The sequence below is a fragment of the Gadus morhua genome, chromosome 14 (assembly GCF_902167405.1).
Source record: "Gadus morhua chromosome 14, gadMor3.0, whole genome shotgun sequence".
In the NCBI taxonomy this organism is placed as follows: Eukaryota; Metazoa; Chordata; class Actinopteri; order Gadiformes; family Gadidae; genus Gadus; species Gadus morhua.
The window spans coordinates 11,366,994-11,384,034 of NC_044061.1; the positions used below are offsets into that span (position 1 = coordinate 11,366,994).

Genomic DNA, 17,041 nt, shown 5'->3' on the forward strand with positions numbered 1-17,041 from the left:
CTCCTGTTGACAGGTGACCCATTCCTCTCGACCTCCTTCCTCCTGGGGGAAAGTGTCCCCATGCGTGGGGGATATTTTAAAGTTAAAATTGACTTTTGGTCACCCAGACCTTTTATTTCTGGTGAAAGAGCAACACAATATCCCATCAGAGTTTTTTTCTCGTACACAACCGTGACCCAGCCCTGACTTCAATAGTTGAATGGAAAAGGGCCAACCATCCTAAATAATCTACGACAGTATTGCTGTTACATTACATAACCTGGGGAAAGATTAACACAATATTCCTCTTAAAGTATAAGATACACCAACAACATAAATTATTAAAAAAATCATACACATCTGGGGTTTACAACGCTAGACAGGACAAGGAGGGAGGCCGCAGAAATACTCAAAAACTAAAAATTTGTTCACCACCTCTGAAAGAATCTCATTGTTATTAACATTGTTGCATAGTTGTCTGTTTGGTTCTCTTGATGGGCTGTGGCCAATCACAGAGGATTTTGTTGATGAGACCAAGACTAAAGAATATCATTGCCAGCGACTGCTCTGTAATTGTTGTGCATATGACAATAAAACCATCTTGAATCTTGAATGGTGGGTTGGGCTTGCAAATACCTCAGCAGTGAGCATTGTCTCTGTAAGGAGGAATACAGATCAATATATTTCTGTTTGTGTGTCTGTGTGTGTGTGTGTGTATGTGTGTGTGTGTGTGTGTGTGTGTGTGTGTGTGTGTGTGTGTGTGTGTGTGTGTGTGTGTTTGTGTGTGTGTGTGTGTGTGTGTGTGTGTGTGTGTGTGTGTGTGTGTGTGTGTGTGTGTGTGTGTGTGTGTGTGTAGCCAGGTGTTTTGATAGATAGCCTGAAGAAGGCTGTAATTTGTCTTCGTATATCGTGTTCTTCATCTCATGGCATCTCAAGAAACCAAATACAGTCAATCATTGGCTGTACTCATATCTGTACATTTTAGTACAGATAGTTTAGTTGGAGTAGTTATGTAGTATGTATTTTTGAACAGAGCAATGTTAAAATGCTTGATACAATATTTATACCGTATGATTATTATAGTACTTCACATAAAATGTGTATTTTGCTTTGTTGTTCAAGTTCAACCATACAAAGCATTGTTGTTAACGGTGTTCAGGGCGATTTTATCTAGATACCAAACTATCAACTCATGTTAAATAGTATATCTCTGTAGTAACATTGTCCAACTGCACTAAACATTGAATTGTTTTGTGTATATGATACACGTGGCCAGATGTATATTATACACAGCCCTAATCATTATTGTTTATGCCGCATATGACGTCACATTTTCTTGCTTATTTTTTCTTTCAACTATTTATTTGCCCTGACTTCAAATGCAGGCGTATTAAAACAAAATTGTAGTTTATTTATACGGCTGCCGACATGTGAGGTCACTCCTCCAGATTCTGCCCCGTGTCCATGTTATCAACACGACTGCTGGGATCGGGGATGACGACACCTTTGCTCCGCCCCAATGCAAACTCGCTCTTTGCGTTCATTTCATTCTTGTTCTCATTCCGAGCATTCTTCGCATCTCTGTCAGTCCGACTGCGTTTTACGTACACCTTCCTGGCTGGCCCAGAAACAATACAATAACTTTACACAGTTCTCCAATATCAATAATATCACATCTGAAAAAAAATCTCAAGAGGTGATTTATATGAATGTCAATAACGGATGTGTTTGAGGTAAGTTTCAACGTAGTTAATGATATGCAAACAGATCGCAGACTTCTTCTCGTAGTGGGTTTACATCATGCGCTTGAAATATTTCTTCATTATGTCTTTATTAAAATAGCGACGTAGCGATTCTAATCAGTTCGTCCCATATTGTTTAAAGAATTTCCATCGATGAGATGGCCGATTTTCCTCGGTGTTGCAACAGGGTGCTCACTTTGTCCGCTCAGTGTTGTGGGAGACTGCACTGACATGGCACCAAAATCTTTGACATTTTTTACATTTTTTGGGAAGAAGCGTGACCACACCGCCCTATACCTTACACGTATAATACACAGAGGTGGCGTGACAGAACATCGGAGAGTCTCAGAAACAAATCCGATTTTTCAGAATCAAACGATAAGTAGCGCTTGCATGAGTTTTTGGACAAGATGACGGATAAAAACGGAGGTGTTTTCCTCTCCATAGTTGGATCCGCCGCCGGGAGTTGGAGATTTCATCGGAGAATTTTCGGGAAACTACCAAACCGCGTTGCAAGACTTGTTGCTTCGACACATCTGGCTGTGCATTTTTCTGATCGCCATCGAAGTTTGCGTGAGTATATTCCCTTATTTTCCACCGGGATACCGGAATGCCTTCTACTCCATGTTACACACCACATTGAGCCCAGCTTCAACTCCTATGTTGCAAGAAGGATACAGACACTTCTCGCTCGCCTGGCGAAAAAAACACATAGTTCCATCTCGCAAAACAACAATATTTACAATATCAGAATATATATTTTTTCCTTTATGTCCTGGTTAATTAGGCCTACTCTTCTATGTCAAGTTGGCATGGATTCCGACCAATGTTTCAGAATAAAAGTGGCGTGCAATTGATTTATTTTAAGCAACTCTTTATTTATTCCAAAAGAAAACGGTGTGTCATGGGAAATCCGTACAGCAAATTATGAAATGGACAGGTTATACGAACGGATAGCCTATGTTTCCAAACGCTGTTGTGCAGCCTTTATTTGGGCTTCCCTTTTTCCCATATCCGCCTTTTTTTCGGGATATGCCTGCTCAGCTAAAACTAAAGTAGTAGGCGACTGATCGCACCGAGAGAATGGTCTGCACTCGACTATGGGCAGAGACAGGGTTGGAACTTAGTTCAGCCATACTTTGCCCATTATTTGAGTGTCATCTTTTAAAAATGCATGGTAATATGCGGTAGTTAACAGGTATCATCAGTGATGATATGTATGTAATATTTCCAGTTCCAGATTGTGATCATTCATCGATATACAATCTTTAGACTTTCTCTTTTGAACAAATCCATCAAGTCAGCTCAGCTTTCTAAACATCCTTTATGATCAATTCCAAAGTGTTCTTTTAAATGCCATATGTAGAACATTGTTGCATGTTATTATTAAGATCATGTTAATTTAACCTATAATGACAGCAGCAGTTATCAGCTATAGAGTGAACAGGAGAGTGATTAATTTTAGGGACTGTTGAAATTCTTTTGGTGTTTTTTAAAATGTAGAAATGGTAACCTATATATGTCCAAAACTGAAAATTTCATCTCTTGCCCCTGGGCAACACACAATTATCTTCAGGTAGATTTATACTTAATTGTATTGACTCCAAAAAAAGGCAATTTTAAAAGTGTTATTAGTGTTAATGTTGGTTTCTCATACATTTCAAATAGGTTTTCAGTATGGCTAGGGACACATTCATTAATTAATTTAGCTGCTATTTAAAACGTTTGTATTCTTTCAGACTTCCAAACAAGAAGTAAATCTGCCTGAAAAGGAAAAAATAGAGGGAGCAAAAGATGCTTTGTTTTCAGCTTATGCAACCATTGGACCTGTTGGAAGATAGCCTGAATGGCATTTTCAAAAGAATAGGATATTGTCTTTGCTGAAACACGAGTCCCTACTTTGAAAATTCGGATTTGAGCTCTTATGTATCACTCAAAACTTTTAATCACATTTAATCATTGTTAAATCCTTTACTATATAATGCCCCATTGTTTGACATTTGATTATTTTACATATTCTATGACCACAGTTGCATGGTTATAGTCAGCCTCTTTGTTTGGCTGCCCATCATTGAAGTAGTTTTTTAGCAACAATGCTGTATTAATGATGTTTACATATGTTATATAACCAGTGATGGATTGTTATAGTGTGGTCTTAACATGTAGAACGGAAATACTGCAATTAATGGAAACCTTTGATACCGATAGCTATAGATAGCTATAGATAAATGGTATCATATAGACCTAACCATCATTAAATATCACCATTCTTTTCTATTATAAAGATATAATTCACATTGATCTGTATAACTTACCCTGCCTAACATCAAATCAAATGCAAATCTTATGCAGGAGGAAAAAATCTCTTTCAACCATTGCAATAAATCAGGTTTAAAATGACGTTCGCATTTTAACCGTTGGTGTATTTATTTAACAGTGTACTCTGTAGACCACCACTCTGGTCACACTCACAGTTAAAGTCGTATGTATTAAAGAACCATCAAAAGACACTGAATGATAATGCTTATCAGAAGCCTCACAGCTATCATTCAATTGCATCACTTATTTAGTTATATATGCGTATCCTTCAATAAGACAAGTGACTAGAAAGTGGGATTTTGGACTAAGCCAACGTCAAATGAGATGCCATGAAAAAATCCTTGTTGGTTGAGAAATCGATAGACATGTGTGTTCAAATGGTACTCATGTGGATGTTGGTTTTTGGAGCAAGTTCAAAACTATTTAATATGGAAATTCATTGCTGAACCATAGCAAGATGAAAATATTATTTAATCAAATTATTGTTGCTATATTTCCAGCAAAAAACAAGAACATTTAACCTATTTCTTTTTCGCTGGGAAAAAGGATGTCAAATACTATTTTTGTTTTCCATTATCTAATCTCCAATGGTTTTCTTCTTTTATTGCAGAAACATTGCACTAAAACATATGTCATCCCCGCGTTATCTGTTATCTCTTCAAATCTAAATGAAGGAAATTAATTGTTACAAGGATGAAAAAAAATCAGGCATCAAAGCAAGTCCAAATGCCAGCCTCTTAGCAGTCAAGGCAGGCCGGAAAGAAAAGGAAAGAAACAATCCAGTGGGACTCAGAGTGTGTGTGCCCTAAGGTAAACCCAGGGTTAGAAAGGAATTGTAGAGTAAAGGCAGCTGCGAAGTACTAAGAGCAGGGCCCCAATGAGGCCAGAGTAGAATGCCACCAAAAAGGAAAAGCAGGCTCAAAGCCGCTGACGTCATCTAAGTAAATCTGCTTCAGTACCGCAGTCGTAAAATGACTGCCAGCTACCGGGTGCACTTTGGCCTTGTCAACAACCCCAGCCCCGGTTGACAAGGCCAAAGGGGTGTTTGGCAGTAGGATATTACTTTTTCATGATAGATATTGTTATGGTAAATAGGATATGTCCATCCATATCCACGGTTTGACTTCATCGTAAAGAGCGTGAGTTTCCACTGATGATTCTATGGCAAGCCACACAGGTCCAAAACTTTTTGTGATCTTCTTAAGATAATGGTGAGAATGAACGTAAGATGTTTTTATCACTAGAAATGTTAAAATAAATGGAAGACTGTTTAAATAAATAATGTTATCCTTCCTCTGAAAGTAAAGAGAGAGAGAGCAGTCATTTAGTTATAATTTTTACCATTTGTTGCTGAAATCCCATCCTTATTTGGAGAAAACCTACAACATGATGTTTTTGACTTTGATTAGACGCAGATGAAAAGCAATATATAATCCATGAATCATTAGATGAGTCCGTTTCTGAAACCCCCATAAACGCTAGAGTTCTTTCACAATCAAAGCAGGAATTCGAAACCTCACCAACTTTCTTTTGCGTTGCTCATAGAAGCAGTAGGAGCTTGGATTCAAGCCTCCTGCTGACGGAAGGAAATCTTGCAGCCATTGCACAAATGGACCAGATTACATTCATTAAAAGTGTTTTTATGTGTGGCTTTTATTTAAATATAACCTATCCACCCCCTTCCAAACCACAATCCCTATTGCATCCTAAAACATTGAATTCCTATAGATGATGTATGATCAAAGCAGACACAAATCAATGTATCTTCTCTGAAGTTTTTGTCTTATTGCCAGCCCAATTAAACCGGCCACAAGCAACCAATGGATTCCAAAGAATTGCACTGTCTAGCGGATGACAAATTGATGCTTAGGCTACCCTAAGTGCCAGGACTTCCATGGTGGTCCACTAGTTGTCTCTTATTGTTTTGGTCAGCAGATCCACCACTCACCACCGCAATACATTTTAACGCCTCATCTCTTGCTCAACATTTTTATTGGCTATTTATTGGCTTCCAGGAGATTTAAGAAGAATTGCCTCCTAGGAAGGCATGTCTTAATGTGCAGAGGTAGAGTTCCTCCATCTAGTAGGAAAAGGTGGAGAAAAGGTACACAATACAGATTGAATCAAAGATCCAGATATCAAATTGGCTATTTATGGCACTGGTGATGCAGCTATTTGTTTGGTAGACATATATGGATTGGGAGAAAACAATGTTGCTTATTGTAGAAAAAAAAAACCTGGTCGAAACTTATGAAAGATAAGTTTATTCATTAAAAAAAACTGAATATGACGCACACTGACCGTCTTGGTACAACAAGTCACATCTGGCTGGGGGAAAAAAAGATTTTTGACTGTTGCTCTTTTACATTTGTGATGCAGGTCAACTACAACCCAAGGTGTAGTCAAAGGTTAGCGATGAAGTGAAGTAATTTAGGAGGAGGAGGTGGTGGAGGCGATGAGAACCACGAGAAGGAGCCATCGGAAGGGTCCAAAGCTAATGGTGGCCTTCGTTCTCATTTCTATGATTTGTTTTGTCATACCCGTGCGCACGTGTCTTGAATGAGCCAGCGGCCCGGGTCTCATTCTGCTCTGCTCTCATAACTGTCAGGAGATCCTTTATCTGATGGACCTTTATTTACAGCTTCAATTTCCTGAGCTTCTCGTGTTCTGCCTTTCTCCACACCAGCGTCACATTGGAGTATATGCAGTCTGGAATGCATCGCATATTTTTTTTGAAAGAAAAATATTTTCTAAGCTTCTTTTCAGAAGAGGAAATTATTATTTATGTATTATCTGAATTTTAGGGATGTTAGACACCCAAGGACAGGGACGTATTAGTAGAATAAGGAGAGATATGCTTAACCAGTGCCTATTTGTTGGACTGGACATCTCTTGTGTTGTTCACGTCACGACAGTTATAGCTTTTTTTAGGTAGAAGCCAGGCAGGGAGGCCTGCGCTGACAGTACCTGTAAATCAATGGGCTTCGCTGACAGAGATTGATCCCAGTGTCCAGACAGCTGCTGGTTGGAAGGATCCAGGTCTCATGTTTGAGTGAGATGATCTTGGACAGATTCCTTGCACCTAAGCGTGCAAGTTTAAAGAGGCATGAAATAAACACATGGCCTTTGCCAATAACTGGAAGAGCATTGGCAAGCTTACCAGCGACTCCAATGGACCTTTGGAAATTGGTATTGAAAAGCTTGCTCATTCATTCATTAGGACTCTATAGCCTGTAGATTTTTTTTTTCATTAAAACTTGATATAGTCCTTTGTATGGTCAGCCACTTTCATTTGAACAGTCTTTAGAAATATTTCCATTATTACTTTGGAGGTTCGTGTTCTTTTTTTCCTCATTCAATTTATTTTTGTCTTAGGATACATTTGCGGTCTGGTTAGTAATTCCGTCAAATACTTTGTAGTTTTTTTTTTATGCCTGCTTAATCTAGACGGTGGGTTCGGGCTGAACTATTATGCTCAATGTTGTCACTAGATAAAGGAATAAAATAGCCTATTTCCATAGATTTTACATGCACATATTTCAGAAGATTCCTTTCTTTACCATTGCATGCGTAGGTCCTCACTGATGGATGTGTTATTCAAGAGTTAATTAACCTGCTTTAATGACATCATGAAAGTGTAAATGGAATTCCATCTATGTATGTCATTGTGAATGTGCATTATGGGAAGCATATTCTGCAAAGACTAAATGGAATACTTTTGACAGCAGCAGTAATTAAGAGGGCCAGGATATGTCTTTACAACATGCAGAATCTTGTAATCACCTGGTGATTATAGTTTTCAACATTGTGGACTTAACTGCTTTGGGCCATTATGGGGTGCACGGAAGTCATTCACAGAGTCATTATTGCACCCTCCAAGATAACGGGCACAAAAGAGCAAAATTACATTTGAGACCTCTCATCCGTTATTTCATTACCTTGCTGCGCCTGATGGGTAAAATGGGTTTCTCTTAATTTAAGAAGTTGGATTCCAGGTAGGCGAGTGGTTTATGTAATCTGGCGATAAGCATCATCTCTCTTAATGCCATGTCACAGCTACCCCACTCCCCTACTACCACACACACGTGTTGCATTGTCACCTCCCCTCCCCCCATCACACAAATAGGTCTATTTCCATGGTTCCCACATTGTAAAGACAAGAGTGTGCAATTATCCATTGGCCTCATGTGTTTCTACAGATGACATTCATACCTTCCTCCGGTTGTCATAATTAGGCCTGGGATTCTAGAGCACTTAGAGACCACATCAATAGGCAACTCCGCCATGTTATTCACACGTCTCCCATCTCCAAAGTAGCCATAGTACACAAAAGAAACAATGCACAGCAGCTAGTTATCCTCTCCAATGTAGCTAGGCATAGCCGGGGAAACAAAATATTATCACCACCAATGCTACTTTTCTTGTGTATAAGAGGATAATAAACTGCATAAGTAATCTCACATTCCTCGTATAGCCTTTTTAATTTTTGGAAGATATCCCTTTCAAAGCGACAAAACCGTTGCCCACGTATCAACGTATCTGTGGACAAACTCCCCGTCATAAAAATCCACATCTTTCCTTCTATGTAGTTCTTTGCTTTTTCTATTAGGTTTCCCATTAAAGTGGTGATTAAAGCCACGTTGCATTGTATGATGTTGATTCTTGAGAAAGCACAGAAATTCAAGCGAGAGGCAGAGTGCTGGAGTTCTGTGGCTAGCCGTGATGGGGTGATAATTATTCCCTCTACTTAATGGTCTGTTGTTGGAGAATTAATGATCTATGATCACATAGGCCACAGTAGCATGGCAACACGGAACCAGAAAGGATTCTGTATAGACTCCAAGGAAGTCCAGGGTTGGGGAATGGGAGAGACACATGTATCCCTGAAATGTCAATTGCATTTCTGTTTTTCTCTTACCTGAGGGAAGCCTTCGTATGTAAAGATTGTATGTTTCTTTTCTTAATCACTGGAATTTTGGTTTTTAAATAATTGGATGCAAAGTCATTCCACATATAGATATTTTCCGTCTCCCGTTCCCGCTAAAGATACAGTACTGCTGTCTTTTATTAGCTAGAGACATTATTAGCCAATACACAAAAGCATATTTTGGTAAGCAGTTTTGTTGTAAATAAAACTAGAATGCCAGGCTTTGTAGCCGTGTGGTGGGTAGACTCTCAATGGTTCTGTAAAATATGAGACAAGCCGGTGACCTCTGTATTTGATTGAAGTTAGAGATAATACCAACATGTTGATTGTCTGTTGGAGGAATTTATAATGTTATTCATAGATAATACATAGATAACTCTTTTCATATATTTTGTTCACAAACATATAGACATATAAACATCAGCAAAGCAAAAAAGGAACATACAGAGATAGTTCTATGGAGCACTATTATGTTATTTTATAACATGTAAAACATACCATATAAATGACTGTTTAATGACTATTTAATGTCTTACTAATAACATACACATTCACATGTTCTGTAATACACGCTATCTTGTCATCCTTTCATTATTCTGTGCCTGTTGATAAGCGCTCCGGACAATAACAATACTCTCGCTCTCCCTCTCACTCTTATATTTCCCACACGCACACACAAACATGCACACCTGCAGACAAACTCCAAAGACAATATTGTATGCTGAGGGATGGCAAGACACACTAGCCTGCTGTGAGTTTGATCACAAGGAAATCACAGACATTTCATAAAGGGTGTGTTAATTTATTTTAATAAATATTGTTTCTAATTTTTCTGTTTGCTTACAAAAATGCTACATTTCTCCTCAGATGATGTTTTGTACCAAATGCTTTTTAATCTTCCTTATTTAAGCTAACTGCTCATGCACAGTATTTTAAAGTGATGTCTAAGCCACAAATAAAATAGTGTGTGTTAGAAGATATAACATGTCTTAATAATGTGATGACATGTTCAAGGGTTACTGCCGCGTAAGGATGAAAGATTCCAGTACAGTGGTTTATTAAGGCTTGCATACATTTCCTATAAATTTCGATCCAATGAATCTTTATCGAGAGCTGCACGCCAGTCCATCATGGGGTGAAACCTATCCGTGTCTCTTTTAATAACACCGTCTTTATAAACATGGCACCATAGATACCATTCACACTGAAAGGCTCGGCAAAAAGAGCCGACTGTATTTTGCGACGTGTTCAATATGAATGAGATTAAGGCTTTAATAGGTGGACAACACAATTTGTCTCCCTCATATTCGTTCTCCATCAGACACGGCCCATAATGGATTCATGGAGATATGTGTCCGTATGAGTCGAACAAACATTTCTAAAAAGCGCCATCGATTCCACTACAGTTAAATTCAGAAGTTAGAACACAATAGTTATTTGTGGAGTGTATAGTTTTTGTGTCAGGCTAAAGGGTGGAGTTGCTGGTTCAATAATTCATCAAGCATCACAGTAGCAGTATTCATTTCCTCGTGTGAAGTGTGAGCATGCCACCTGTGGCCGTGAGAATGGCAAAATAGGCCTGCGTGAAATCAATATACACGTGGTGTATATACGGCCCATGCAGGATGAATCTGGATAAACTCTTTTTAGGACTTTGGTCAGCAGATCTAGTCACCTCCAAAAAATACTACATTATCGATGATTAAGGTAAATGAAGAGTACTTCCATTGTGGGCCATATATTTTGCTGCGGCTGACGAGTCTTTTAGTTTGTCAATGACACATTTTTTGTCTTTTAAATTTAATCTAAGTACAGCACTCATTGTCGTTATTACATCATTGCGTTGGACCACAATCAACACACTTTTAACACTGATTACTTTGAGTAACATTCAGCCGGTTGGTGTGAAGCGCTAGACAAACAGAGGGTCCATGCTTCTTAGTGGTCCAAATGGGAATTCCCCCCCCCCTCCCTCATCGGTTTGTGAGTTGGTTCTGCAGAGTCAGCAGGAAAGCACACAAAAACGGAATTCAGTAAAAAATCCCTCCTCCCTACTCTATGCTGGGAGGTTTTTTTTGGTGCTTTTTCCCCCCCAACAGCCTGCCTCTCATCTCACCTCCCCCCCATCAGCCGTCCCCTCACCACCACCCCCTCCCAGCACCCCTCATGAACTGACACACGCTAGAAGAAACATATGCTGCTATTTCCACTTTCCGACAGCTTGTGCTGCTTAGAAAGAATGGAGCTCAGCAGCAGTAGGGTGGAGGGAAAGAGGGGAGATTAAGGCAACTGCTGCAGAAGGTTTAAACATTTATGTGGAAATACAATACAAACACATGTAATTGGACATTTAAAACAACAGCCCACATTTAAGTGCTGTAAATGCCTCAACAAGGACCTGTTCTCAGGTGGCCAGATGCCCTAAGTTATTTCCTTTCCCCAGTTCCTTCACATTATTATAATCACAATGCTTCATTTACCATATGTTATCTAGTTATGTACCGATATAATATATATTTGTAAAAAGCTATTTTATTCTTTAACATTCAAAGAAGTACTTTATGTTGATGGCAAAACAAGTATAAAATTGTTCCAAAGCTGTTAGGCTTTCTTAGAGCTTGGCCTTCTGTAAAAAACAAAGCTATTTATGTTTTTATGCCACATATTTATCTAAATAGTTTAACTGACTCTGCCAAACTCAATCGTGTCACTATCAAGTTACTTCCTATGACTGACACTTCTCGAAGCAATGCCAACGGAAGATGAGTCAACCTGAAAGAATGTGCTATGCTATTCATCATTTAAGAAGAATTCATCTTAGCTTCTACATAACTCACTCCACTGTGTCCCCACCGTGTGAAGATCGTGACCCTCAAAACACGACGAGCTGTACTGAAACCCCTAACCTCCTTGATGAACCCAACTGACGTCACTTGCTTCAATTCGACTGGCCTTGTCTTGGCTGTGTCTGCACGCTCTCCTCCCTATTCAGATCTTCTGGGGCTGCGGGCCTGGGCAGCATTTTGGTGTTGGGTGTGCTGGAGGCAGCTGCCTACGCATTTGCAGCTACAGCCTCTCTGTCCTGTGTGTGTGTGTGTGTGTGTGTGCGTGTGTGTCCTTATCTGATCTCGTCTGTGTTTGTTCCCCTGTGTGCCCGACTACCTCCTCCAGGGCTCGCCCTAGTCTGGTCCAGGCCTCGGCCCGCACAGTCCTGACCCCTTAGCGCCACTATGGACCCCGGCAGCTGGAGTGGCAGCGAGAGCCCCGCGGAGGACATGGACAGGCTGAGCGACTCGGCCGATAAGCCCCTGGACCACGACGCGGAGGGCGTGTGGAGCCCCGACATAGAGCAGAGCTTCCAGGAGGCGCTGGCCATCTACCCACCGTGTGGCCGCCGGAAGATCATCCTGTCTGATGAGGGCAAGATGTACGGTGAGTGCCGGAGGCCACCTTTGAACAGTCCACAGGGGTGAGTGAGTGTGAGTGTGGGGGTGTGTTGTCGAGTTGGGTAATTTTGCACTCGCAGTTTTTTGTGCTGTATACACAATGTGGTGTGTATAGAGACACATGCAAACACGGTGGACTTAAAGCCAAGGAATTGATTTGAAAATCGTGTTGAACCAGATGATTATGCATGAGACAATCAGGATAAAAGCCATACTGGCTCACTGATGGTGAACAACTCCTCTGGCCTTCCAGAAGTTGCCTGTGTAAGCGGAGCAGCAAGGTTTGGTCAGCAGCAGATGGTACTACGGCTGCCACCAGCTGTAGCCCCTCTCCCCCCTTCAAATCTCCCCCCACCCCACCCCCATTCCTGGCTGCCTGATGTCATGGAAAGAGGGATATTTTTTTTCTCCTGCAGATTTGGACTGTCTCACAGACTGTCAGTGTCAAGGGAAGCCGAGAGACCCCTCCTCTCTCTGCCTCTCGCTCTCTTGTCTGTTTGTCGCTGTCTCTCTCTGTGTCTCTCTCTCTCCTCTCTCTCGCTCTGTCTTAGTCTCTCTCTTTCGGTCCCTGTCTCTCTCCTGGGCGTTTGCTTGCAACTGTCATGTGACCCCTCTGGCCAAATGAAATGTAAATTCTAGTTCCCCCCCCCCCCCCCCCCCCCCCCAGCCCTAACCAGGACCCTTCTCCAATCCGTCTTCCGTCTTACTCCCCTTCTCCCTGGCAGGGGCCGGCTTGGGGTGACAGACAGACCAATGCACTCTCCACTCTCCACTCTGGATGAGAGCTCAGCAAATTGGTTTACTTCGGGTCAAAATGATAGCATTAATTTCTACCTTCAGCACGCAGTAAATCCTTACATGGCAAAGCCGCTGCAGTTTAATTGATATGCCAGGAGAAGGATTTTTGAAATATAAAATGTAAAAAAATTGTGAACTATATTTTGGCCAATCTTTTGCTTTAGTGTTAACTCTAGTGGCCGTAGTGAAACTGTTTATCTTAAACATTTACAAGGGCCAGGGCTGTTTATCGTAAACTTTAACTAGGGCCAGGGGTGGACTTGTTTAAGGTAAAAGCAGAAGCTGGGCTGGTCCCACTTTCTTCTCTTCGAACCATTTGGGTTGGAGAGTGAGGCTGAATTTAAACTTCTGCATGCAGCATGTTTACTAAGCGTGCTGGTATACTTCCATATCATGTTAACGTGTACACAAAGGGGGCAAAACATACCTGTTCACGGCTCGACCATTTGTATTTGTATTTATAATAATGTTGTCCTCTGGATGGACTACATGCCCACGTACACGGGCACACTCTGAGGCAGTATATTGATACTGCCTCTTATGCTCTAGAAGTAGTAGTAGTACGAACAGTAGTAGTATTAGTAGTAGTAGTAATAGTAGTAGTAGTAGTAGTTGGTGGCTTTCTTTCCATCTCTCATTCATAATACAAGGAAGGGCTTAGGCCATTCATCAGGCCAGACCTGTTGTTACTAGGTAAAGGAAATGCCAGATGCCTTTCATTTTTATGTGAGCCGGCGCTTCCAGACATAAAATCAGCGGGGCTTTGTTTACCATGTAAATTTCTTGCCGGGATCCATCAGATTTCCATAAGGGATGCGCTCCTCGGTAGCAGGGCCTCTTTTCAGAATACCATCAGAGATGATGAGAAACCCATGAAGGGTCCTCCAGAACGGCTCAGAGGCAGATTTCTCTAAAACAAGAATTCTATAAAAAGCACCAGAATTTGTCTTTTAAGCGGGTAAGGTCTTGAGTAAATGTGCCTTGTAATCCAGCTCCATGTACTTTTTTTTTAATAAGACCCAGGAAGACAAAAACCACTCCTGGCATGTAATATGAAGCAGGCGCAGCAGAAGGGGAAACATGTATTTGTGAGAGCAGAGGCCACTAGGGATGCTACAGTGTTCCATACACAGTGCTGATCACAAGAGGAGCCGCCACGAGTGCCCTTAAGCCCTTTGTTACCCAGGGGCAGAGTGCTGTTAATTAGCAACAGTCTCTATAGCAACTGTCTTGCTGTAAAAAAAACAATGCCTAATTTCTCCTTCTTGTGGTGTTTACCTGGAGTGTATTCTGATGTCCAAAAAATCGGTGGTTGGCACCGTGCCCGTTCCTGTGAGGCTAATTGTGACTTGCACAGGAAGCCTCACAGCTGCGTAGTAGGCATTACCCAGCACTCTCTGCCTGGCTCCCAAGTCCACTGGCCACTAGATGTTAAAAAGCATAAGGAAAACATGTCAGTAATGCAGCCGAAGACCTTATCGCGCTACAGTTACACCGTTCACCTGCTGTGCGAGGCTGCATTTATTTATTCTAGAAATTGGGTGCATACATGAAATGACACGATTCACGCAAATTTTATGTTTATTCATTGTTATGCATTTGCACATGCCCTGCTGCAAACTGAATAGCATCGTCTTCGTAGCTGAAGAAAGGACACAAATTGCATCTTGATACTGTCTAGGCCCAATCCAGATAGTTTTTTTTTTTGTTAGATATCTTTTCATTGTCTCTCTTCTATTTACAGACAATAAAGCATAGGTAGTAGTATTTTTTTCAGGAGTATTATATCAAATAAATAGGGGGGAACATTTTATTGAAGAAGAAGGCTTTGGGGAAATAAATCATAGTGTATTATTGTCTTTACTCTGGGTGTGATGCCACAGTTTACCCAATTAGTTTCAACATGTTGTTAACACTGCGCAGGTCTGATCCGACTCACTAGGCTAAAGCGATAACTATATGCGCTAGGCTAATGGGCTGGAATATTCAGTCCATATCATGCCGCCCTCCCTGTCTCTGAGTCCTTTGAGGTAAAACTCCTCCCGTTACCTCTCTGCGGTTGCTCTGCCACCTCATCAGCGCTCCAGCCTTTAGACCCCTCCTGTGGGAACTAAGTGGCACTTGGTTTGCGGGGATGCCAAGGATGAGTTAGATATAATGAGCAGACCTGGCCTGCCCCAGATGGCCCTGCAGCACAGCGCTCCTCTGGGGCCTGTCTCGCTGGGCTGAGCACGCTCGGTGCTGGAGCGAGCGGGGACTGAGCCCCCCCGCTGGGCACGTAATGAGGAATTCTGGGATCAGCTCAGGCTCCCTCAGTCACCTGCATTTACTCAGAATGCAGGGAGGAACTTGGGTTCAGAAAGACATTACCCACCGCCTGCACTATAATCCCCCCAGCCCCGTTTTGTTCCCCGGTCATTTGTTGTCGCTGCAACACCGCAGAGTTTTTCACACATTGTGCTGTTAACGAAAAACTTCAAATTGCTTTATGTCTTCATTCCCCCATTAGAGATGAGAATAAAGATGACAATGGCACCAGAGGGAATGCTTTGGTATAAATGGAGAGGGTGTTGTTGTTGTGACAAAGCTTTAGATAGCACGGTTATGCTACAGATGTTTTCCTCTATTGATTTGTCACATATAAACACTAATATGAACTAGGGGGGGAAAACTGCCTGTAGTTGTTCGGGGGGGTGTGTGTGTGGGGAGGGGAGGGATATTAGTACGGAGCTTGGCTTTCAAAGAACTGGCACTGATGCATTATTAAGGGCTAAAAGGCTCAGTGTAGCTTGTAAAAATGTTAAGGGAGGGTACTGTCCTTTTCATGAGTTCTCTTACTTAATCAACCGCACTCTGTTGGAGCTCTCTACACCTGTTGCTTTGCATCCTGGACAGAAGAGAACTTGAGAGAAGGAGACTGGATCTTTACTGGACCAACGTGCTGCTTTTCCGATGATGGCTGATACAAACACTATTGTTGATGGAGCCATCAATTGCTATCTTAATTCACCATCATTTGTTTTGCTCAGTGGCGCTATGTTGCCATTTATGAATGTCTGTATGTTTGTATGTTGCTTGTGAATCTGAGAAAATCCAGTGCGTTATATATGCTTGTACTGAGGTGTTTTGGTGCTTTGGGCTGAATGTTTTTCCGTGTTGATTTGACCCAACGATGTAAATAAGAAGACAGCAGGTCAGGCCCTGTCACAACCTCATAAATGAGGCAAAGACCTAAAATAAAAATAGAATAAAGTTGTATCAACAGAGCAAAGAACAGGGCCCAAATGTAGAGGCCTGTATTTTAAGCTTGCTTCCTATAGGACTCAAGTCTATATTTCGACTGGAAAATCCCAAAATATCTTTGGCATCCGTCCCTATATGGACATTTGCTTTGGGGTGACAACCCCTAGATTTATTAGATCTCCCAGGATAGAACATTTCAATTAATTTCGCTTGAAAAGTGTTATTTAAAAGAAATAAATGATGGCTATTAATGAACTTAAGTTATTGTTCAAATCTAAAACTTGAACTTTAAAATCTATTCAGGGATATATGTGGCATCTTGCATTCTTTTGTACAGATGTTGTTGTCCAATGGCATGCAGCTTTTGAAAGTTATTAATTTTTAGCTCAGTATTTTCCAGGACATCAATGTCCTAATTATTATATTTTCCAAAAGAGTCCATGCAGCATAGTCATTGCATTGTCTCAATTTGTTATCGACCACACTTAAAATATGTTAATTTTCCTCGGATAACAGAGCATTCTCTGTCTGAATGTGGAGTTTGTTGGGGTGTGTCTCAGCTCTGAGGTCTGGTTGAGGTTCTGCAA

At 41.1% G+C, this 17,041-nt stretch overlaps 1 protein-coding gene across 5 annotated transcripts in view; it reads left to right on the top strand.

Moving 5' to 3' along the window:
• The first annotated feature begins 1,521 nt into the window (after positions 1-1,521).
• Positions 1,522-17,041, top strand: part of tead1b (TEA domain family member 1b) — a 36,856-nt gene continuing 21,336 nt past the window's right edge. For 3 of the 5 annotated variants that reach the window (XM_030376171.1, XM_030376172.1, XM_030376173.1), the window contains exons 1-3: positions 1,523-1,712; positions 2,169-2,294; positions 12,139-12,399. In XM_030376171.1, coding sequence (XP_030232031.1) covers positions 12,198-12,399 — 202 coding nt within the window. In that variant the 5' untranslated portion in view covers positions 1,523-1,712; positions 2,169-2,294; positions 12,139-12,197. Of the gene's footprint in view, positions 1,713-1,918; positions 2,295-12,138; positions 12,400-17,041 lie in introns of those variants that run through there. The other 2 variants (XM_030376170.1, XM_030376169.1) reach the window with 2 other exon arrangements.